At 38.6% G+C, this 25,948-nt stretch overlaps 1 protein-coding gene across 2 annotated transcripts; it reads left to right on the forward strand.

The window, feature by feature from the left end:
• Positions 1-20: 20 nt before the first annotated feature.
• galns (galactosamine (N-acetyl)-6-sulfatase) lies at positions 21-24,603 on the forward strand. Of its 2 annotated transcripts, none has more exons than XM_030131243.1 (14): positions 21-154; positions 374-497; positions 2,902-2,976; positions 3,059-3,161; positions 4,757-4,900; positions 5,894-5,960; positions 7,786-7,913; positions 8,005-8,144; positions 8,223-8,326; positions 11,915-12,057; positions 14,962-15,067; positions 18,618-18,739; positions 22,634-22,751; positions 24,050-24,603. In XM_030131243.1, exons 1-14 carry the CDS (start codon positions 47-49, stop codon positions 24,134-24,136), a joined length of 1,569 nt encoding a protein of 522 aa, XP_029987103.1. In that variant the 5' UTR covers positions 21-46; the 3' UTR covers positions 24,137-24,603. The 2 variants fall into 2 exon arrangements, with proteins under 2 accessions (XP_029987103.1, XP_029987104.1); XM_030131244.1 differs by having other exon boundaries at positions 14,965-15,067.
• Positions 24,604-25,948: the final 1,345 nt, after the last annotated feature.

The following is a 25,948-nucleotide window of genomic DNA, read 5'->3' on the forward strand; positions in this document are numbered from 1 at the left end:
GAACCCACTTCCTCAAAGTTGATGCTCATATGACTAAAGCTTAACTATGCGAGTTCTATGTACTCTCACTCTAAGTGTCTTTTCTGTAATATGTTCTTCCTTGAAAGTGAAGGCATCAAACCCTCCAAACATTATCATCATGCTTATGGATGATGTAAGTATTTTTTTCTCTGTTATGTGTTTTTATGAATAGCAGTATTTTATCAGTTCAGTAGTTCTGGTTGGGTGAATGGAATGGCAGCCCTGTGCTGCTGTAGATCTTGTTTAATGCAGCCTTTACACACGTATCTGTTTATGTACTCAGATTGTGTCTGTTAGGGTTAGTCTGTAACTACTGGACATGCTCATAAACTCTACTTCCTGTCCTTTACAGATGGGTTGGGGGGATTTGGGGGTGTTTGGCCAGCCCTCTAAAGAGACCCCTAACCTGGATGCCATGGCTGCTCAGGGCATGTTGCTCCCAAACTTCTACACTGCAAACCCACTGTGTTCCCCATGTGAGTCTGTTGTGAATCCTAAATCAGAAGTTCCTGTTTTGCAGGATGTTTGAATCATGTGTCACACAACTGCTTACACACAACATATAACAATGCAATGTGTGCTTTTATAGTTCGCCTACATTTTTACATGATTTTCTTACCAAACTACATATTAAAGTAATGGTCTAGAGAGAACATTGCATATAGTCCTCTTTTAGGTTCAAAGTACAACTAATAGTTTATTTTTTATAATGCAGAGAAAGTTTAAAATGAACAGTTCATGAACTTGAAGTAAGTAGATAATGGGCATAAATACAACAATGATAAAAAAGTTTATATCACTCATTATTTATAATTACATTGATCTACTCTAGTAGATCAGTTTTATTGCAGCCTTTATATTTAATTATAAATTATTCTTATTTTATTATTAAATTATAAATACTCACTGATAAACTTTTTTTTTTAGCATTGTTGTATTTTTGCCCATTATCTACTTACTTAAAGTTCATGTAATGTTATACATATATATATATATATATATATATATATATATATATATATATATATATATATACAGTACAGGCCAAAAGTTTGGACACACCTTCTCATTCTTCGCATTTTCTTTATTTTCATGACTATTTACATTGTAGATTTTCACTGAAGGCATCAAAACTATGAATGAACACATGTGGAATTATGTACTTAACAAAAAAGTGTGAAATAACTGAAAACATCTCTTATATTCTAGTTTCTTCAAAGTAGCCACCCTTAGCTCTGATGACTGCCTTGCACACCCTTGGCATTCTCTTGATGAGCATCAAGAGGTAGTCACCTGAAATGGTTTCCACTTCATAGCTGTGCCTTGTCAGGGTTACTTAGTGGAATTTCTTGCCTTATTGATGGGGTTGGGACCATCAGTTGTGTTGTGCAGAAGTCAGGTTGATGCACAGCTGACAGCCCTATTGGACAACTGTTAGAATGCATATTATGGCGAGAACCAATCAGCTAAGTAAAGACAAACGAGTGGCCATCATTACTTTAAGAAATGAAGGTCAGTCAGTCTAGAAAATTTCAAAAACTTTGAATGTGTCCCCAAGTGCAGTCGCAAAAACCATCAAGCGCTCCAACGAAACTGGCTCACATGAGGACCGCCCCAGGAAAGGAAGACCAAGAGTCACCTCTGATGCTGAAGATAAGTTCATCTGAGTCACCAGCCTCAGAAATCGCAAATTAACAGCAGCTCAGATTAGAGACCAGATGAATACCACACAGAGCTCTAGCAGCAGACACATCTCTACAACAACTGTTAAGAGGAGACTGCGTGAATCAGGCCTTCATGGTCAAATAGCTGCTAGGAAACCACTGCTCAGGAGAGGCAACAAACAGAAGAGATTTATTTGGGCCAAGAAACCCAAGGAATGGACATTAGACCAGTGGAAATCTGTGCTTTGGTCTGATGAGTCCAAATTTGAGATCTTTGGATCCAACCGCCGTGTCTTTGTGCGACGCAGAAAAGGTGAACGGATGGATGCTACATGCCTGGTTCCCACCGTGAAGCATGGAGGGGGAGGTGTGATGGTGTGGGGGTGCTTTGCTGGTGACGCTGTTGGGGATTTATTCAAGACTGAAGGCAACCTGAATCAGCATGGCTACCACAGCATCCTGAAGTGACATGCCATTCCATCCGGTTTGCGTTTAGTTGGACCATCATTTATGTTTCAACAGGACAATGACCCCAAACACACCTCCAGGCTGTGTGAGGGATATTTGACCAAGAAGGAGAGTGATGGAGTGCTGCGCCAGATGACCTGGCCTCCACAGTCACCGGACCTGAACCCAATCGAGATGGTTTGGGGTGAGCTGGACCGCAGAGTGAAGGCAAAAGGGCCAACAAGTGCTAAGCATCTCTGGGAACTTCTTCAAGACTGTTAGGAAACCATTTCAGGTGACTACCTCTTGAAGCTCATCAAGAGAATGGCAAGAGTGTGCAAAACAGTCATTAGAGCTAAGGGTGGCTACTTTGAAGAAACTAGAATATAAGAGATGTTTTCAGTTATTTCACACTTTTTTGTTAAGTACATAATTCCACATGTGTTCATTAATAGTTTTGATGCCTTCAGTGAGAATCTACAAAGTAAATAGTCATGAAAATAAAGAAAATGCAAAGAATGAGAAGGTGTGTCCAAACTTTTGGCCTGTACTGTATATATATATATATATATATATATATATATATATATATATATATATATTTAACACTTGAACTGTAAACTTGAACAACACAACAACACATTTTGTAACTTTTGTTAATCAAGGGTATAATTTACATAGTAATAATCATATCACAATGAAATGAGTATCATCCTTTCATTATCCCATAGGCCAAGCGGCTAAAATTATTCTGTCATTTTTTCCTCAGCCAGAGCTGCACTTCTCACTGGAAGGCTGCCTGTGAGAAATGGTTTCTACACCACTAATGGCCATGCTAGGAATGGTATTGCATTCTTACTCAAGTTGTTATAATTGTTATTTAGTCTGTGTACAGTTTGACATACAAAATGTTAACCTTTTTACAGCTTACACACCACAGGAGATAGTGGGAGGAATCTCTAAGGATGAGATTTTGTTACCCCAGTTGCTGAAGAAAAGGGGCTACATCAGCAAGATAGTTGGCAAGTGGTATGTTTATTTTTCTAATCAAATATTAGATGCTTCTAAAATGTTTTCAGGTTGACAGAGTTTATTATATGTTAAAAAGTGCAAATAGTGGAAGGACATAGCTCAGTAAAATGCTCATATTTGCATCAATTTAGCCAGTGTTTACAAATGATCTTGTACTTTAGTGGTGAAAAGTGCACCCAAGGGGGGCTACAAACCTTGAGCACTGACAAAAGACACATCTCTAATCAGTGTTACCATCACAAAGCTACATGAACACACACCATACCTTCAAGTGCCTGTTTGTTTTTAAAGCCTTCCCTGATAAAGTAAGAGTTAAATGTTAGACTAACCTGGAATAAAGGAGAGTGTATAGATTCACACTGTGAGGGAATGATGTATATTTATGTGAATATGGTGAAGCTGATTCCTATAATCAGGGACTCAGACTGACATAAATTTAGACCCAGAGAGTTCAAGAATAACAATGAACCATAGATCATTTAAAGAGACTTCAGAGTTATTGATGTAAGCCTTTATGTTGGATAACCAGCCTGGAAGCTTTGAAAAATCACAGACTGTCCCTGTTTTACTCAGTGGCAACACACAGTGAGTTTTCCATAGCATCATCCTGTCATATGTTTCAAGACAAGAGCCTTGTTAAGGAAGGAAGGAATTTGTATTAACAGCATATTTTATGGGGAAAATGACAGATGTCCATACAACATTTTGTAAATTCTTTAACCCATCAAGACCCAGTGCTATTTTTGTGGCTGTTCCCAAATGAATTTTTCTCTATATTTGACCTTTCTTAAGGGATTTATCAGCATTTATTGCAATATTATCATCTTTATTCAGCACTTTTCAGTGTAAATCATGTTTTTTCTTATATTTAATTCACTGACCATGTCGATGTTCATTAAAGCTCAGAGTAAATTCAGAGGTTATTATATCAGAAACAGAGAACGCTGAAGAATAAGTGACTTTGTCAGGAAAGATATCAATACCTGAACATAAACCAAGTGTCTCCATCCACTGTCACTGATCCAATTCCCTGGGTTTTACTGGTGAATCAAAGTGTTGTAAAAGATGATGATGTTTCTACATTCACTACGGAGCTTTTGAACACCCAATTAAGTCATATCTGATGACCATGAAAAGACGACAAACTGTATTTTATCTCAATTATTTCAACATATTGATAGGTTTAATGGTTCAGAAGTTATTAAACATTTTTGATCAGTAGATGATTAAGTTTCCAGTGACTGCTTGGGTATTTATGGGTTAAGCTAGATCTAAAAATGTAAAGGGTTCAAGATATAAAGTCATATACATTGATAGAGTTGTAGTTTTTCTGTGACTTGGACAATAGTACATTTGCAGTTGTTTAATGATTGTAAGAAAATCATTCTGTAATCACCACAAAACCTTTAGTTATTTTTTCCTGCAGTGTCCATAAAAGTGTTGTTAAAAATGACATAATGTATACCACTATTTAATAGACTACTGTGTCTCTTGGGAAAGTTGTCATGGTGTAAAATATACATCAACCATAATGTGATCTTTTAGTTATATAAACCTCAAAGACTGTAAGAATATTGTGTTTTTCACTCTAGGCATCTGGGCCACAGACCTCAATACCTACCCCTGAGGAATGGTTTTGACCAGTGGTTTGGAGCGCCAAACTGCCACTTTGGTCCTTACAACAGCAGCGTCAGACCCAACATCCCTGTCTACAACAACACTGAAATGGTTGGCAGGTAGAGTTATACGCAAGCACTCAGAAATACATATCACAGAAACAGAAACAGAGGCTGAAAATCTATTAAAATGTTCTTTCCTCACGACTCAGTGTCTGCTTCCTTCCCTGGATGAGCTGAGTGTCTCCCTCCTCTTCCTTCTCTGTACCAGCTGTGCTTATGTATTCCATTTTCCGCCCATTTGTTTTCCCCAAAACAGCCATATGCGTATTCAGGGTCATTGGAACTGGCATCCGGGCGTGTTTTTCGCTTAGCCGTGGGTTTAATCAGCGCAACATACCTGGGCCCTGGACAGATATGCACACACATAGACATGTACACTCCCAAACACACACGCCCTCCAGGGACAGCAGGTTGCACTGGTTGTGTGCGAGGACACCTGGAAGAAGTGAAGCGTAAGAAAGAGAGATGCCTGTCACTGCGTCTGTACTCGCGGCGTTACGCTTCAGCAACACCTCCTAACTGTTCCCTCTGTTTAGCTCTGCTGGGACTTCCCAAATATGTCTTTTTTTTTTTTTTTTTTTTAAATTATCCAAACACAGCGTGAAATAGAGGATATTGCATTTATTGTCTTAATGATATTATGTACAGTGGTTTTTGGTCTATTTTGAGGTAGATTTAAAACCTGACAAAACAATCAAATTAAAAGAAAATAAATACAAACAATAATCTCTAAACATAATTTCATTATACTCTATAACATGTGCAATATCTGTCAAATGTTTACAGTCTCGTATTATTTTATTTTTCCACACTATTTATCCCACAATATTTATCTTCTCATGTCATTTGCACTACTTAATTCTATTTTTATTTTTATTTTTTTTTACAATATTCTTAGTTTGCAATACTTATTGTTTTTTAATGTAAATAACCATGATTTGTTGTTTGTCTTGTAAATTCTTGCACTGAACCTGTGAGCTCTGCCTCAATTTTGTTGTACTGAGTCTGATTCTGATCGTGTAATTATGTCCCGTTTTTTTTTTTTTTTAGATATTATGAGGAGTTTAAGATCAACAAGAAGACTGGAGAGTCTAATCTCACACAGATCTACCTGCAGGTGAGTAATGGCTCAGATGATGCAGGGTACACAACATTTGCTTCACATTTTCCTCTGAAAGGTAATTACATGATTTATTTGACAGTCAATTAAAACCTGAATTTGGCCTCTGATCATTAATGTGGCTTTTTCACTTCACCGGTAGAAGTGGATGGTTGACTTTGTGCATACTCATACTGATTATCTCTGATGCCTCTGTCAGTCCCTCCCATTCTGGTCCTGATGGGATCAAAAGCATCACGCACAGATGCACTGCATGCTTGAAAGGTGTAATATGTCATCACAGAAGAGGATAGATCTGTCAAGCAGAGATTTGTAGAGTCCCATTAATGAGTCTTATGGTGCTGATGTCAGTGATATTAATGTGACAAGGGTAAAAGAGCAAAAAGCCAACACTTGATTATCGTTAGAACAATGAATGTTACTGTTCATTGTAATACTGTGTACATTATCATGGTGTGAATTAGTGCAATATTATACCAGTTTGTGATTCATGTGAAATGTGTGTTCAGTATTTCATTGATGACATGAATGACGAGGGTTGCTGTATTAAGACTTAATTAGAGTTTAGGAGAAATATGGCACAACTAGGGGTCAACCAGCATGATTTTTCAGGGCAGACACTGATTATTTGTAAGTGAGGAGTATTTTAAACAATATGTAGAACCAATATACACAGTACATTACCACATTCTTATAACCTGTTTAGCTTTGTTGGTTTTGCTGAGTTGAAATATACAGACATATTTATTTCTCTATTTTTGTCTCTTTTCTTTAGATACAGCAAGAAAAAAAAACATGAAACACATATTATAAACATATAATTATCTGTAGTGGCTTCCAGAGGGTATAATCAGGATTTAGTGTGATGACTGTTCCCATGATGAAAAAATAGCCAAAACTATAAGAAACGTTTGACATTTGTTTAATGAAACCTGGTGTAAAACAGCTTAGTGTAACAGATTAGTGCAGTAAAATTCATATTGTCTGTCAAAGAGCCTGAAGACATGTTAAGTGCAAAGGGAGGTCACACTAAATACTTGCCACTGTAGTTTGTAGAAGCTGTTTTTTTTCCTGAAACTTTTATTTTTATTGTTGTACATGTTTCCCATATATGCTACTTATCAGACTTATGAACAGTACTGTATTTACAATAAAAATTAATATGTTGTAATAGAATGCAATCAAATTAGCTCTAATACAAAACTTTATCGGAATGTCATCAAGCATTTGTTCAATTAAGTCCCAGTTGTATTTCTCATAAAATTAACTATCAGTTTTAATATATAAAAATCAAAATAGCCTCTCCAATGTATAAACTAACAAACTAAAAATTAATTAATTCAATTAGACATCCCGATTCAGCAGTACCACATTGTGGTAAAATAAAGAAGAGTTGCTCTGGTGGAGGGATGTAGGTGCATCCAGTTGAAGTAGCACCTTTTAAAATAAATGTATTTTATTGTACTGTATGTCACATAAAAACATAGCTACAGTATACATATAAACATCATGAACATCAAGGTGGAGCGTGTACATGCAGCAGCTTAACACTCTGTGAAACGACTCTCTTTGATAGGTTTTGGGTCCCATTTTTACCTTGTGCTTTAAAATTTCGTTGTATTTATTTGCAATGACAATAAAAGGAATCTAATCTAATCTAATCTAATCTAATCTAATTTTAAACCTGTTTTATATATGACCTCATAATGACTTGACACCTATCTAAAACACTGAAAGATTTAGTGTGTGTCAAGAAAAAGAGGTTGATTCTATAACATCTGCAGTGACAGTGCAGTAACATCATCATCTCCCTCTTCAACAGGAAGCTTTTGATTTTATACTTGAGCAACATGCATCCCAGCAGCCCTTCTTCCTCTACTGGGCACCAGATGCCACTCACGCCCCAGTTTACGCCTCTAAATCCTTTCTGGGTCAGAGCCAGCGTGGCCGGTAACTTATTTTACTGACTGTATTGACACATTGAAGATATATTTAACTGTACACTCATCCTCTAAGCTCTGACTGAATGTATGTGCCACAGGTATGGAGATGCAGTAATGGAGCTGGATGACAGTATTGGACGGATATTGTCACTTTTACGCTCTCTTCACATCGAAAACGATACATTTGTATTCTTCACATCGGATAACGGGGCTGCTGTTATGTCTGGCCCAAATGAAAGTAAGTATGTTTATATTAAAACATACGTATTTTGTGTGTATGATCGATACATGTGTTTAAATACTTGTGATTCCTCAGGTGGCAGCAACGGACCTTTCCTCTGTGGGAAGGAGACTACCTTTGAAGGGGGCATGAGGGAACCAGCTATTGTATGGTGGCCAGGACATATAAAAGAAGGCTCAGTAAGAATAATTTTTTTAATTTGTAAAATCTCCAACATAAGTTGACGACGACACACGCACAGCCAGTGTTGAACTCACTAATGTTCTATCCATCAACAACAGGTATCAGGAGCTGAAATGTTCCTTCAAAGCTGCAGGCAGTGTACAGTACTGAAAAGCAGGTTGAGAGTAAAGGAATAATTATTTCACTAATCCTCTCTTTTGAATGGTAGCTGCATTTTGTATAATTTGTGTATCATTTGCCACTTTACATGAGCGCATTCTGACCCACTGGCATCGTGAGCAGTTAATCTTTGCTTTATTAAACTTCTATCAAGCGATTGAACTCCGTAAACAGGAAAGATAAACTGTATGATTATAGCCACAAAGCATGTGGGCGCTTTTACACTGTTTCCTCAAATACAGTATTTTTGGCTGGAATTAATGCCCCAACTCTCTCACTCTCTCTCTCCCCCTTCCCAATTTAACCCCCCACCCACACCGTGATCCTCTAAGCCTATGCGTTCTGCAAATGACTTTTAATTGTATTAGGGGCAGCTGTGACACGGGGCTGTGACGCAGAGGGATTTGGTGGAGGAGCGAGCGGAGGCTGCCGTCTGCAGTAAGCCTTGCCCCTGGCTCATCTCACAGGGGTGTGCAGGGGCCTGATAGCACTGCAGAGTAGCGAGGGAGAGGGGGATTGGGAGCGTCTTAAGCGGCTAATCTGTTTGTGTGTTTGCTGAGGTTGGATTGAGCCGTAATGAGGACTTCAGTATCTGAATATGCCAGGCGCTCAGGATAAAGGAACAGGAGGGGGGAGGAAGGGGGGGTGCATGGAAGGAAGCAAGTAAGAAGTAAAAGAGGTGGCTGGTGAGAAAAGGAGGAGGTGTGCTAAAGAAGCTGGCAGTGCCACATTGCCAGGAATGTTTTTATGTATGCAGGGCTTTGCTGCACCTTTGCCACATTATAATTGACCAGTGTTTCTGTATATGCATGCATTAGGGTGCAGAACATGTCTGTGTAATTATTGTTTGATCCTGCATTCCTACAAACATATGCTTTTGTGTCTATACTTGCTAGATTAGTTGTATGTGTGAAAGGAAACTTTACATACCATTGAAAAGACGCACATATAATTAGCATTATAGCACCTCAATGTGATACATGCATGTGTATATTTGTCATTATGGCTTGACTACAAGCATGAGGGTCTACAGATCCTCCCTGAAGCTCTCAGGGGTTGTGATGACAAAGCTGCTTTGTTGGACCTACTGTACTCTACTGCTCTGGATTTATCACACAGCGCTGCATGGGAGAAAGGACAGACCAGACACAGGGCTGCTCTCTCTTTTATTTCACACTCTTATGAAATCTCTGTTGATCTGCAGTCTATAGTCAATAATCTGGTGGAACAAAATACCGGAGACAACAAATAACCATGGAATCCTTTGTTAAAAGGGGATTTCAGCAGGTTTATTGAACAAAATGTGCACAGAGACATCTCAGATGAGGAGTTATTTTTGGGGGTGGGGGCAGTTCAAGAAAAAAATCCACTCAGATGAGCATTTAACAAACCTTTATCAGTAACATTAAGCTTTTTATCAGTGGATTCAACTGATGAGTGAGGAAACTTGATGAGACTGAGATTCTTTGCTCATCTTATTGAACAAGTATCTTACAAATAATTTGAATTAATGGTCCATAATGCCAAGTTTAGTGGCATCACATCACAATTGACTGAATACCCCTAGTTACATTTTCATCAGAGCCTGTGTTTGATTTGGCCAATGTCTGTTTTTTAGTTAAGGAATAATAACTGTGGTCCACACTACAATGAAGTAGCTGACATAGTACACTTTAAGGCTGTATCCACTAACCCACAATAAATTACAAAAAGAAGAGGAAGTATATTTTGAGATTCTGTAGAAACATGGCGGCACAACAAGGCACACTCCATGGAAGTGACCTGCTCTCTCTGTGGATATTAACACTTCATTCAAAGGTAATAAAAAAAATTATGTGATACACCGAACAAAAACATGAATATGAATTCTATATTCCTCCTCTGCAATTAGGTCCTCCTTAAATCCCTCACAGTCTTACATACTGAAGCTTTAATGTGTAGTACCTGCAGGGGGGTGCATTGGAATGAAGGAGTCTGGGAGGCGTGAAGCAGGTGCAGATTCAGCATTCCCCTACTGCCTAAGGGGGCCAAAGGGCCAGGGTGGTGGCTGAATGAACAAAGATGAGGAGGTGGGTGGGGTTGTCAGCCCCACAATGTTGTAGAGCATCACAATTCCTTTTGTTGTGTTTATCAGACAGTAGACACACAGGCAGAGTGGCAGAGACAGGGATAGAAGCACTGCCTCCTCAGATAACCAACATCAGCAGTCACAGCGCTAGAAGAATGAGAGAAAGAGCAAGGCATTAATAGAGAGTGATGAGTCAGACAAAAAAGGGAAGAAGAAAGAATGAAGTTCAGTGTAGACTGCAAAAGAGGGCAAAGCTAATAAAGAAAATAAAAGATGGCAGTTCATGAGCTCAACTTCTGTCAGACTGGTCTGAAAGTTTTGAGTTTTTGGTCATGCAGTTATTACCAACTAAATGTCACTTTTTCTTCTTCTTGTGTCCTTTTGTCCTGGCTTCTTTAATGGTTTTTGTGTGTGTGTCTGCTTGCACTGGAGTGTGTGCATATGTGGGTGAGGGGAACTTTAAAAAAGAAAAATGGAGTGAAGGACTAAATCTGTTGCTGTTTGTGTGTGTGTGAGAGAGAACGAGTGTCTGGATGTGCAGATAGATCATGGAATGCATTGCAGAGCCCTTTCTGTGGCTAGTTCTGTGGATACAGAAGAAAAGGGAATTCATTTCAGTGCTTAGGAGGTTGTGTGTGTGAGCGTATATGTGTGTATGTGTGTGTCTGTATGTGTGCCGGCTGACGATAGGAGCGCAGAGGCACATGGCTTTGCAGCTGCAGAGGCCTGATAGCGCTATCTGATTGTGAGCGTGCCGTCTCCCTCTAAGGCTCGCTCAGGAGAGAATGGAACGGAAGATCAAGGATGACAGCAAAAAAATGGCATTTTATCTGAAAATAGTTCAAAGTTTATAAATAAAATAAAGCTTTTCACAGGGACTGGGAGAAGGAGATAAAACACCAGCTCGCTCCAGCTCCAGCCGCATGCTTGCCCGGGCCTTGTCCTCTCCCTACTTCCTCTCCTCTTTCCCTTTTTCCTTTTTTCCCCCTAAAACTAATTTAGAAAGAGACATATTTTGGAGGTTTTATAATAAACTGCAAACAGAGATTAGACAGGAGAGTAAAGAAATGCACCTTTTCCCTACATGTGCCCAAACATCCTATCATGACTGTGCATTGTTGGTGAGTTTACACTCATGAGGAGAACAAACTTATGTTACTCCTATTGTGTAGTGTGTGTAATGCTTCAATGGCAAGAAAAAATGATTCTGTGAACTATTGGAATGGATGTTTAAGAGACCAACATGTGGAAAACTGGGGTTACACAGAGTTTAGGGTAGTGAGAGCTGGCCTTATATGACTGACTATTTATATAGCAGGGAGTGGTGACATTCCTTAAATTTCCTTTTTCTTATTAGGTGAGCTATGAACTGGCCAGTGTGATGGATCTGTACCCCACCAGTCTGGCCCTAGCTGGTATCAGCCCTCCTGATGACCGAACCCTGGATGGACTGGACCTGACACCGGTCCTGCTGAAACCATCACATACTCTCCAAATCAGGTGAATTTGAAGAAGTGTGATATTTTGTGACCTAGATTTTGGGTCAGAATTCCACTTTTTATGTACAGTATATTATCACACTGGCATATGAGAGCAGTGATATGTTCCTCGTGTACAAGGAGGAAGACCAAAGAGGAGATTTATGGATGTGGAGAAGGAGGACATGCAGGTAAAAGATGCAGGGGACAGGGTTAGATGGAAGCAGATGATTTGATGTGGTGACCACTGGTAGAAGGAAATAGAAAATAGCAGAGGTGGGGGAGTTGAGTCACATGACTTGAGTTAGGGGGTGACATGGTGGGGCAGGTTAGCACTAGCGCCTCACAGCAAGAAGTTCCTGGGTTTGATTCCAGAGTGTCTGCATGGGTTCTCTAAAGGTTAGTTGGTCAATCTATACTACCCAAAGGTGTGAATGTGAGATTGAATGGTTGTTTGTATTTATCAGCCCTGTGATGAACTGAAAATGAATGGATGGATGAGGTCAGACTTAAATCACTATTTTTAGGAGTGGAGACTTACTTGACTAAAACTGATGAATGAATGAAGACTTTGGGGCAGACAACTTGACAAATTAATGTTGTGAAAAATTTACTGCCGCAGGTGGGAGACATCTTTGGTCCCTTTGACGCTCTTCCTCACTGTACTCTGGCATGTTGAATTTACGTCTCTGTACTCTCATCTACGTAGTGGAGCTTCGTCAAGTAAATGCACACAAAGTCAAGTCAAAGTCGGAGATCGAGCAGAATTGGAGCCGCATAAAGTGTTTATTCATGCATAAAATAAACACTGAGTTGACATCCGCAGAAGCAACTGACTTTTTTCGTGCCGGGAGACCATTTTTATGTTATCAGAAGTAGGTTGGGTTTAGCTACAAACCATACCCATTTTTTATCATATTTTGAACATTAATCTAGACACGTCGGAACCCCCCTTTTTTTAGCTTGTCTCCGATAGGGTACGATTTTCTTGGTGTCTATCAGGATTGGTCAGAGAATATACATATGCAGTTGATTCCTAGAATTAATTTATCATATATTAATATTAAACTTTTTCCCAGAAAATGTAAATTATTTCCCAGAATGTCCAAAATTTTTCCTCACGTGTACTTCTCTTGTACACCACGTTTGCCGAAACTTTCCATGAGCTCACATGCTTTTTCTTCCCGCCCCATTTTGTAACTTTCCACAACTTCACGTGTTCTTTCGATGGCTTCACGTGTTCGTTTTTTCAAAGGTCTCCCAGGCAAAAAGTCAGCTACTCTGGGACAATCCACACATTACATCAAGAATAACTTCAGGCATGCAAATGAATATAGGTTGAAAACTTTTTGAACATCAGGTTAAATACTTTTGAATACAAATTGAATACTTTTGATGAAAATACAGATTTTTTTGACACCACATTAACCATAGAATGATACTGAGAGGTGTCACACTGGGTTGTTGACACATGACTGAGTGATCGCTAATGCAATATGTATTGATCATTATAAAACACCCTCCTTCTTTAGACGTGTATTTTGGCCTGTTACTTTTGAGTGTGTTTAGTTGGTTTATTCCTTTAGAGATGGGAGGTGGGAAGAATGCACAAAGGAGAATTGTAAAAAGTAAGAAGTAAGTAAGTATATACTGTATCTGGAGGATTTTCTTTTGTGAAATAAAAAGATATTTAAAAAAAATAAATAAATAGAACACTCTCCAATTATGATAAAAAAAGAGAATGCACTAAGCCTTTTAGGAATATAATAATGAATTAATACTTAATGTCAGTATTTATGACACTAGAACTACTTGAATAGTTGGAATATGTTTTCATGGTTTGATGTAATATTAATGACAGGTATTTGGGTATTTGGGTTGTTTGCTTAAAAGTATCTACATGACACTGTTTAAATGTTCCACGACAAGAAAAAAATAATGTATTCTACAATTTATTTAATTCAAAATGAGATATATAGAATAATCAGCTAAATGTAGTTAAAGTGTTGAAAGTCAGAGTGTCCATTGAGCAGTGAAATGGTTCATGGAAATAGGAATGGAATGGAAATAGTTCATTACATTGTACCACTGTCAGTAATGTAAATCCTGTAGGCCTCTATTCTATTCTATTCTATTCTATTCTATTCTATTCTATTCTATTCTATTCTATTCTATTCTATTCTATTCTATTCATTTATTTATCCATTTAAATGTATTTACTTTCTTTAATATTTATATCTGTGTGACATCACTGTTCACTTTAGAGTCTTTTAGGGCTTTAGGTTGAAATTTGAATTTCCAAGCTCCACAGTTACCACATTTGTTCTTCTTGGAAGCGTGTAATTGATGGCTCAAGTTTCATGTAGGAGCTGAACAGAAGCTCATATGACTTGACTTGTCAGTCTTAAGACTTAAAGATTAAGGCTTGAGACTTCATTGTTTCTTGCACATGTATGTCTTACTCCCATCTCTGGAAAATACAAGAAGTGAAAATAAAAGGAGTGAAATCCTGTATTTTTAAGCCCTAAAGTGTCTTGAAATATTCTCTAGTATGAATTTAACAGATCTTAAAAATTGCATTTACATTAACATTACTGGTCTAAAGTTATATTAACTCCAGTCTCAAATTTAAATATGTATTTGAGAAAAAAAAAAAGTATGCTGTGACAAAAACTAGAGTAAAACCAACCTGGAATCAATATACTGCTCCTTGCTTAGACACAGGCATTGTCATTTTTGTCATCACACTCAGATTTAATGTCAGGAAGTGAATTGAATTTTATATTCTGCCAAATATTGACATGAAATGCTAGTCATAAAGGTCTCAAAAGGTTCTTGAAAGGTCTTAAGTTTAACCCACTTTTTTAATCAGAAGAGTATACTTGTATACTTGCTGTATTAATTCTGTCTGTCCTATGGTCCTTAACAGGCCCATCTTCTTTTACCGTGGTAATGAGCTGATGGCTGTGAGGCTTGGACAATACAAGGCCCACTACTGGACCTGGAGCAACTCATGGGAAGAGTTCAAAGCAGTAAGTGTTCCTTTAGATACTTTGTTCTAACTCTGTTTTTTCTGTTTTTTTTCTTGCTCTTCCTCTTTGTCTCTCCTAATCTTACTCAAACACACAAACACTTTCTCTGTTGGTATTATCTTGAAAATGGCTCATCAGTTGACTGCTGTGTACATCAGAGCGTAATGAATATTAATGAAGAGCCCCCACATCAGCGAACTTACATCATTCATCAACGAGTTGACGTGTTTGTTAACTCCAGTGGATATTTTCTTCCTCTCCGTTTACGTTCCTTCACTCCCTGCTGTATTCTTTTTCTTGTGGCATCATGGAGCTCAAGAAAAGACGAATGCTGGCAGTGTGTCTCTACCTTAATTACATCAACCTTGTGTTGATTACATGTATCAGAAAAAATATGGAATCTGACACTTGAAAAGCAAGACTCTATAGTTCTTCTTTTTGCTTTTCTGTCTGTAAAAACATGTCTCCCTCTCCTCTCTCCATGGCTCTGCTTTTCCTGTGATCCAGTTTGTTTTATGCCCCATCGGTCGCTTAAATTGCTCTCTCCTTCAGGGCCGCTGAATCAATAGCGGCCTCCTTTATCAACTCATGTGAACTGAAGTGGAACTTCACAAATAATGGCGTCTGATTGCCTGTGAGTTGCCTATCGATTGATGCGTGTACATGAAAGAGAGAAAGAACAGGAGAAAACATGTACATACATGTTCTATTCTCCATACAGATGTGCATATGTCTGTGTGTATGTAAAGGAAAACGTCAATTCCCATTCTGTGGCATATTAATATTTTCTTAAACTGCTCCTATCAAGTGATCCACATGTCATTGTATAAATATCATACTCAGGTTAAGTTGGCTTTCAGAATATGCTTCATGTCTTGGCCTTCTGTGGTACAAATATCTTCAACTCTCTGTTAACTTTCATCATTCTATCCAATAATGTCGACCCTAAATATCCCCATATACTATCCATCTGGCAAGAGAAATATACAATCAAAAATCTATTGCAGTGGGAAAGAAATTGTGATTTCCTGCTTGCTCCTTATAGTGTTCGTAATACTTAAAAATATAATTTGCTTTTCTTGGCCTGTGGTGAGAAATAAACAAGGGAAGAACAAAATTACAGGTTAATAGCAGGGAGAAGTATTGCTCTGTCCTGGCTGTGTTCATGCAGCTCAGCCAGGAGGAAAATGAGAAATTTCACAGGCTTAAATGACTCTCATCAGACTCTCTGGAGGCAGTGCAGTGATGTTAATATTGTGAAATATAGATTCTGTTCACTCTTTTGTCTCTCGACTGTTGAGTAAGTTATGCTGCAGTAGGAGATCTGACAGCTTTAATAGCTTTTTTAACCTTATTGAAAACCTCACAGGATGATGAATGAAAACTGAAGTGATTCTCAGACACTTGTTAGTCTTCTGTTGCGTACTGACATTATTTTCTGCTAATAATTTTGTAGCAGGAATTGACAGTAGATAGACTGTTCTGAACTACTTCTGCTAGTTGGATCTTTAGATGTCAATACACCCTTGCCTTGTCAACAATACTTTGTTCCTTGAATTTCATTCCCAAAGTAGTCATGGAACAGTGGAATATTCTTGTAGCTTCATATCTACAAATTGGAGAATATTATGTGAATTTCCAAAAACAAGCTGATATGAAGGCTTGCTTATTGTTTTTTATAATTTCCACAAGATATATACATTCTTTGATTTCTTCTCCTTTTAGATCCAAAAAGGTGTGCAATATTACCTTTTTTCAGAATCTATCCTGCAACCCCTGGGTGTTTATGCACCTTATCTTGTACTAGAGACTGCTCTGCTCCAGTTTGAAAGCAACCTCACTGTATCCATAGCATTAATGCCAGGAAAGATATGGAGTTCTTCTGTTACGTCTTGGGTACAAGAGACAGGGAGATACACACAGCAGGTCTTTTCTTGCTGCTCCTCTGGGATGATGTTTTTTCTTTTTTTTTTCTTTTCTGCATTTCTAAGCTGTTGGCTTCAAAAGACAGGACAAGTCTGGATCAGAGGAGGCTGCGCAGGGCGGGGGGTATCTATCTTCTCGCAGACTCTCTTCTATATGTATTTTGAGGTGCTGTGTTTAGCAGTCTCAGAGGGGGGCAGCGACAGCGCCTTACAGATGAATGCCTTCTCAATATTAGTTGTGCTCATCAAAAAGTGTGTATGTGTGTGTATGTGTGCGTTTTTGAAGGAGAAGGCAGATCTCCAGGGGGTTTTGGAGGAGTGAGTGTGACTCAATCAGCTTGTGATCGCTGCCAGGCTCATGAGAATGAAGTCAGGGAGTGGGGGCCAAGTTGTTGAGAAGTGAAGTAGATTCACAAAAGGAAGAAAACTACTCTGGCAAATTACTAGAAACACTTTTAGAAGGAGCTCAGAGTAATGTCAGAAAATGATGCAGTGAATCTGAAGACAATATGCATACAGATGATATGACAGTGAGACTAAACATTCAGTTCAGTGTAGCAGGTTGTTCCACATCTGAATCTAAACATCAGTGTCTTCAACTTTAGCCATTACACTTTTTGAAGGTATATGTGATGAAAGTGATCAGAAAATGTGTTTATACTGCAAATATCTATAGAACCGTGCAGACCTGTATGTTGACATATACTGTGTGTAGACATAAGACCAGTCACCATTGAGAGTAGAATTATTTCTTTATATGAAGGCTTAAAGCCAGAGGTCAGATAGTGTGTCTGGATTCAGATTCTATGAATACAATTATGACAACAGACATCTTTGAGCTCAGAAATGGAGAAAGTTCACTCACTGCCTAACAGTTGTTTGCCTCCACAAACTAGTCAAGTTGCAGTCTACATTCATGTCTGTCCAGACTCATAATATACTGTGTGCTACTGGACAGGGTGTGCTGGAAAAACATTCAGCTGAAGGCTCTAAACCTGTCTGACTTCTGTAATGACAAAATCATCAGGCAGTTTGTTTTTGGTTTTTTTTGCATGACTTCTTTAATGTTTTATGTGACATATGGTTATGTCCTTGTTTTACTAATTGTATATGCTTATGCACATTTGTGTGTTTAAGCAATTTTATATTGCATTACCCTGCCAGAAAATTAGCATGTATGGATAAATTTGGTACCTATGTGTAATGTATTTGTTGTCTTTTTAATTAATGTGCATTGTTCAATAAACATTCCAACCAGGGACCTTTCTGTGTGGAGTTTGCATGCTCTCTCCAGGTGCTCCAGCTTCCTCCCACCATCCAAAGAAATGTACTGATAAGTTAATTGGTTAATCTAAATTGCCCATAGGTGTGAATGTGAGTGATTGGTTGTTCGTCTCTATATGTCAGCCCTGCGATGAACTGGCGACTCGTCCAGGGTATACCCTACCTTCGCCCATAAGTAGCTGGGATAGGCTCCAGTGACCCTAGTGAGGATAAAGCAGGTTCAGATGATGAATGAATGTTCAATAAGCAAAACCTAATTCTTAGACCTGCTTCAAATTGGTCATTCTAGTGAAAAACAAGCTACCCATGCATATGTCTTTTTGTGTTTGTTCTTTTTTCAGGGTATTAATTTCTGTCCTGGTCAAGAGGTTCCAGGTGTGACAACTCATAACCAAACAGAGCACACAATGCAGCCACTCATTTTCCACCTGGGACGGGATCCTGGGGAGAAGTTCCCTCTCAGGTCAGTCACCTTGAATAATAAACTCTGAAGACAAAAGGGAACAACCACAAAAAAAACAATAGATGAAAGTAGTTTGCTTGTTGCATGTATATGTATCATATGATCAATGCTGATTTAGGGGCATGAAAGAGAAAGCAGCAAATTGATCTTCTCAGCCAGTGTGCATCTGATTACACCCTTCTCTTTGTGATTGCAAACAACTCCTTGAAGATCACAATCCCCCTCCCCGCCGGCCCTCCGGTGCACCGCTGCAGGTTAAAATTGCGAGATAAATTGTTCAGGTCTAAATTGAGAGTGAATGCTGTTTAATGGAGTTTTGTGTCTCTGCTTCAGCTCAGAGCAGTGTTAAGAATCACCATGAGGAGAGAGTGATGCAAGATGACACAGACAATGAAAGCTAGCATTAGTAAATAAGGATGCGAAGATATATAGACCAGAACCTTTCTTTACATTAGTATCATAGTTTAGAAAATATTACAAACTGACACCATGAGGTATGTATTCAGATAATCTTAAAAATACTCTGAGGGAATAGTACTTTTGTCCATGGTATCTATTTTTTCTCCCTGTTGCTGTAAAACCTTGCAGTTTGACCTTTCTTTTCTCACCTCTGCAGCCATGCCTCTTATATTTTCTCTCCTCATCTCCTCTTTGCCTCCTGCATGGGCTTCTTTTAGTGAGATTGGATGATAAAACATTAATGTTGTTTTTCATTTGCCCACCTTTTAGCCTTGCTATTTACTTGGAAGAATAAAAAAAAAAAAAAAGAAGCAAAAACCAATCAATATGCAGCCACGTGTTGTGCTGCTGAGTTCTGGGTGTGTGCGCACATGCACACACAAATCGTAAAAAAATAAAAATAAAAGTGCGCTCATTTTTCATGTCTGCAGAGAAGGGTCAGTGGGTTTGTCCAGTCCACACCCTTCTGCATGACCCACACTGCTATCAGCTTTAATCTACACTATTAATTCTTCTTCTCTCTAAACTTTTGTCTTACTTTCCTCCTTTAATCCTCTCTTGTTCTCTTTCTAGCTACCGTTATGCATTTTCTTTCACTTCTTACCACTCAGCTGCTGTCCCCTCCAGATCCACTGGGACCATTCTCCTCCATCGTATTGTGTGTGTACACGTGTGTGTGTGTGTGTGTACACATTTTGTCCGTGTGCTCCTCGGTCCCCCAGCTGGACTGGCTGCCTAGATATCATTAATCTCTGTCTGCACCTAAAGAGCCACTTAAGATGATGTAGGGCCTGTCTGCACACATACCTTCACTACTGTCGCAGGCTGTGATCTAGCAAGCAGTACACACACATCCATAGTCCTGAACAGTCACTATTGAAAAAAAAAATTATATGATCTGCCACATCATTTGGAATCTGATATATAACAGCTTTTAGTCCTGTTGGGTTTCTTTTGTTTAGAACTGAACACTGTACGGACATTTATACAGTAGATGTGAAGTATGATGAGGAGCTTGTGTTGGTGGTCCATCTGTCCAGGTGCGGTGGTCCACTTCTTTATGTAACTAAGTCCATGTGTTTGGATCCAATCTGGATTTGTTCATAGCCTTTTCCTGCCTTCGCCCTGTGTCTCCGTGACCTACAGCCCTGAGGTTAACTCATCCTCGGCTCTTACCAACCTACCTCAGCTCACGTCCCCAGAGCCCCTTGGTCATCCCGAGTGCAGTCCCGGCCCTAAACACTGCAGGCAGCCCCGCGCAGAATGGCCTCATCTGCTGCCTGCCACCGAGCTCTTGTATCCCCAATCAATAGTCCTCAGTGAAGTGCTCAATTTCCACCAGGGTGGAGAAGATGGTGGAGGGAGGGGCAGGCAGGACAGATGTATTTGATTGTCTCCTCAATTCCCCCACCTTCTGCTACTGTGTGGATGTTTGTGTGTATCTGTGTGTGTGTGTGTGAGTGCTCCAGCAATAGTGTTATGAATCAGTAATCAGAGTGGTGACACACCTGAGCAATGCCCCCATCCCCCTTGGGTGCCATACATTATAAATCAAAAGACTCCATTTGCATAGTGCCTGCTTATTATTCCAGATTTTGCCTCTACACCAGTAAGCTAAGGGTTATAATCATGATAATGAGCTGTGCTGACTGTGGGCTTTTCATTATTTGTTTGCAGAGGGGGCATAAACAAATGATATTATTAGTTTTTGATTTAGAGGTCTGCACTGTAAAATTTCCAATGCATAGACAAAACAATAGAAACTTTATGTCTTGTGCAAGTTTCTTAGTACATGCAGTGCTTTGCTTGCAGACTTGTATGCAAGAATTGAATACTTACAGCTTTCTGATAAATCTCCCCTACATTTACTTGTATTAAGTTGCTTTATCACTTATCACAAAATGAATCATGGCTATCAGTAGCAGGCACAGATAGTTGGGGAATGAAATATCCCTCTTGCTGATTGGGATCATGGGAAGCAGAATTTGCGATTTTAGATAGCTGAGGCAATTTAATCTGAATCTCTGATTTTTTTTTTTTTAACTGAGGGAAGGGAGATTTTTCCTTATCAGCGAGGGTCAAAATAGAAAGATAGCATGCTTATGACGAATGTGGTACACAAGGATAGTGGCTAATTGCAGATGGAGCGCTACCAGTCGAGTAATTGTGGGGGAAAGTAAAGACTGAGTATCAAGAAAAGGAGCAGGTGCTGGCTGATGGAGGAAGCCTTGCTGCCCTGTGGGAGATCTAAGAGGGAGGGTAGGTGTGAGCTGGACAGGGCCTGGGGTTATTACTCTAATTGACACTTCACCTCACACACATGCACATGTTCCCCAGGGGCCAATCAGAGGGCCGGGTTTGCAGTGGAGGGAGGATGGAAGGCTGGCACAGGTGCTGCTGGCGAGTGTATCAGGGGTGTAATTGCACTGCTGATATTTGTGTATCCGTGTGTCACGCCACCAGACGCCCACTCTCCCAACACACACACACGTGCACACACAGCCCATTAACCCTACAGGTCCTATTGAGAGCAGCGTTCCTTTGAAAGCCTTCAGGGCCCCTGTGTTTTACACACTGAATATAATAATGCACAGAGGTGCTGTGGCTCACTGGTGTCCAACGCCAGTAATTGAGAGACAGGGGATGGGATAGGGGTTACATAGTTCACCCTGCTGAGTGGGTTCCCCCAGAGGACACCAGCATGGATGGCCTGTGTATGTGTTTATGCATTTATGTTTCTGTTTTTGTTGTTGAAAGCTTTTGCATGTCCCTGTTCTTGATATAATGAGATAAGCATCCTCCTTCAAAAGGACAGACAAATTGTGGAATTATGTTTATCTCTGTGTGTATTTGCGCATGTTGTTATGTGTGTGTTTTTGAAATTCACAGTTAAACAACTTGAAAAACTAAGGGGAAAAACAGATATATGATTTAAAAAACTAGCATGCGCATCGTGTGTATGCACTGGACATGACCTTTATATGTATGGAAATAACATATGTGCATGTGTCAAAGTGTGTTCATGCCTCAGTTTTACATCTTTATGAAAAGTTTTAAATTGTGCTTGAGGTTGTCAGTCAGCCTTTTTAAGCTGTTAAAAGTTTTCTACTGATTTTCCTTTTGCCATTTTTGATGTAGTTATGTGCTTTGAATTCTCTATTCTTCTATCTTTCTATGTTCTGTGATTTCCTTGTTGTCCAATTGATCTTCCAAGATAAATATGGTGACAGATGGATTGATCGGCAGAAGAATGGTCTGTTGCTTTGAAAATAGACTGTTTATCCAATTTTCAAGCAAAAATGACATTTACCTCTCAGCTCCCTCCAAATATAAGCTGTTTTTGCTTTTGTGTCTCATTTACTAAGCAAAATAGACTTTGTCTTACCAGTCTTACCAGAACAGATAATAATGACTGTTACCCTTGTATGTTTGTAGTGTTTTGAGTAACGAGTACCAAGATGCTCTGGGGAGGATCTCATCAGTCGTGGAGCAGCATCAGAAGTCCCTGGTACCTGCTGCTCCCCAGCTGAACATGTGTGACTTGGCTGTGATGGTGAGACTTATATAATATGCCGAGTTTTTTTTTTAAGTTAAGAATGAAACTTAATTTTCTGTGACATTAGGCTTCATTGTTATTTGTAAGATGTTACAGTTTTCATAGCAGAATAATGTAAAACCATTAAAGATCACCAGAAAAAAAAAAGATGTTAATAACAAATGTTATCACTTACCAAATGTTATCAAATACTTCACAAAGACTAACTTTTTATGGATGAAATGATTACCAATATATATCCCTGAATAGAGAAGTCTCAAAGACAGTCAACTATTATTGGCACAACAGCATATTTAGCTTTTTCATATTTATTCAGTTTGTTCCAGAATGTTTGATAAAGTTACATATTACAACACCAATCTTTTCTCCTGGATCATATATCTGTGATGAGATGACTCTTTGCAGATGATTCTAAAGCAGCTAAATTCAGATGAGGCTTTGTGTTCTCCAAGATCACACTGAGAATCAATGCTGATGATTCATTTGTAAAGTAGTACTGCCCCCTTGTGGTAAATAAAATCAGTCAGTTTTATAGTTAACGTTTAGTTCATTTTATTTAATCAAAAACTGTTACTGAAAGAGCTTTACATAAATTGTCATGTCACTAAAGTCAGTAATGAAAACCAAGTAATAATTAAAAAGGATTGAAAAAAAAATATACATGAACGACAGCACAAGATCATTCCATAGTTTAGTGTCAGTGATGGAAAATTTATGGAAATACATTGACTGATTCTAAACTGGTGTGAACTGGTTAAGAAGAGATGACATAACATGGATTATAGTGTTTATATCCTTAACTATGAGATGAACTGAAAATCACATTTCTGTTATGATCTAATTCTCTGTCCCACTGGATCTGTGGATTTTCTTTTTTCAAATCTAGTATCTCTAGTAGGTTGCTCACTGTTAGGACACATATTGTGCATCAGTTTTAGTAAAACACTGTGTCGTCTGTAGAGGACAGTTACACTTTTATTGCAATGCACTATTTTTATATTTGTCTGACTGATGTTAAAGTGGTTTTAATACTGCAAATTAATTCATAGTAAACTGTATTCTAAATTTTCGATTTATATCTACAACTACTGCACATGCATGGTGTGATGGTCTGTAATCTTACTGCTACTGATGATAGTTGTTTTTACTTTGAATACTTAAGACCAGACATAAGTGACAGACATAAAAATAACAAAGTACTTTCCACTCCAAACATCTGAACCCTTAACTGAATAAATATGTGATTCTGAAGGTTTATTTTGTATGTCTGAATAGTTGTGTGCATATTCTTACAGAACTGGGCCCCAGAAGGCTGTGAGAAGTTGGGGAAGTGTCTCAAAGCACCCAAATCTGAGCCCTGGAAGTGTGACTGGCCACACTGAAAATAAAACTGCTGAAACCAACACAAGAAAGAGGAAGCAAACTCAGAAGATATGACTTTTTACAAATTAACATGAAGTCCTATTTTTAAAGAGGGAATGTTCTGAACTTTTTAAAACCAAGTTTTATTTATTATGAAGAGCAATATACAACTTTAAGGGACTTAAGGTGGAAAAACCAACAAAGCACAAAGAACATTGCAGAGTTTTTACAGGTTCTGCAAATTACTTTTGGTCTTGATGCAATAAAACACCGCTGCTTCCTGTTAATGACACACACTGCATTAGTGTTAGGTCATGACATATTTTTACTGATGTACGTGTTTATTCTAATCATTTTAAGTAGGCTAATAGTTTATATCAACTTGTAATAATTACTGTAATAATCTACCAGTTCTTACTGCAGCTGCTCTGCCAAAACTATTTTGTGATTTTTTTTTTTAAATAAAAGTAATTTTTATTGAAATGTTTTAGGACTGTATATTTTATATCCACACAAACATACACGCACTGGCCACTTTACTAAGTACACATTGATAGTACCAAGTTGTGCCTCTTTTGTCTTCAGAACAACTTTAATTCTTCATATCATGAATTCAACAAGGTGCTGGACATATTCTCCAGAGGTTTTCATCCATACTGACATGACAGCATCACACAGTTGCAGCACATTTGTCGCCTGCACCTCCATGAACTGAATCCACCACATAATACTACTCCAAGGAGCCATGGTACACTGTGGTCCTAAAGGGAAGGACAACACACAGGTTGTCTATAAAATATCCCCCACAATATTACATAACCACCTGCTTGGATCACTGGTACAAGGCATGATAATGTATACTTTCATGGTGTTTAACTTCTGGCCTTACTATCCAAATGGCATAGCAGAAATTGGTACTTTTCAAATTGGGATTTTTTTAGTCTCCTGATTGTCCAGTTTTTCTGATTCTGTACAAATGACAGCCTGAGTTACCAGTTCTTCTCTGACGGGAGTGGTACCTGGTGTGGTCTGCTACTGTAGTCGTCAACGTTTGAGATGTTGTGTGTTCGAGATGCTTCTCTGTACACAGTTAGTCATTTGAGTTCTAGTTATCCCTCTGTCAGCTTCAACCAGTCTGGTCAGTCTCCTCTGACCTCTGGCATCAACAAGGGATTTTCCCCCAGGATAAATGTCAATCACTGAATATTTTCTTAATTTTTAGATCATTCTCTATAAACCGTAGAGATGGCTGCACAGGAAGTCCCAGTGGATCAGCAGTTTTACAAATTCGTCTTGTTGGCACCAACAAAAAAGCGTCTTTTTTTTTTTTTTTTTTTCACGTTCTGATGCTTGATTTGTCCTTCATCAGATCATCTTGACCATAGATACATGTCTGTATGTATCTACAGACATTTTATTTGACGTGGGTAAATGAGCAGTTGAACAGATGCACCTAATTAAGTGGCCAATGAATGAATACTGTTAAGAGAACTGTTTTCTGGGAATCTGCTGATATCCTTCGAAGAAAACAAATATATCACGTTCCTATGATTTCAACAAGTGGACTGAAAAGACAGCATGTAATTATCAAACCTACTGATGTGCTGGGTGGTGGTATATAGATATACCAGGAATTGTGTTCGTCCATCCGAGAATTTTGTCCAACTGATTTCTCACACAGTGTTCAGCCATTGCTTTTCACTTTTTACACATGTTCTTTACCTCTATGGAGGTGCACTGCTAAGTTTGATGGCTGAATTAAAATTTTTTCACAATTTTTTAAAAATTTCAACTTATAAATCTTCTCTAACCAATTTCAAAAACACTATTTA

This window comes from Sphaeramia orbicularis, chromosome 3 (assembly GCF_902148855.1).
Source record: "Sphaeramia orbicularis chromosome 3, fSphaOr1.1, whole genome shotgun sequence".
NCBI classification, from domain to species: Eukaryota; Metazoa; Chordata; class Actinopteri; order Kurtiformes; family Apogonidae; genus Sphaeramia; species Sphaeramia orbicularis.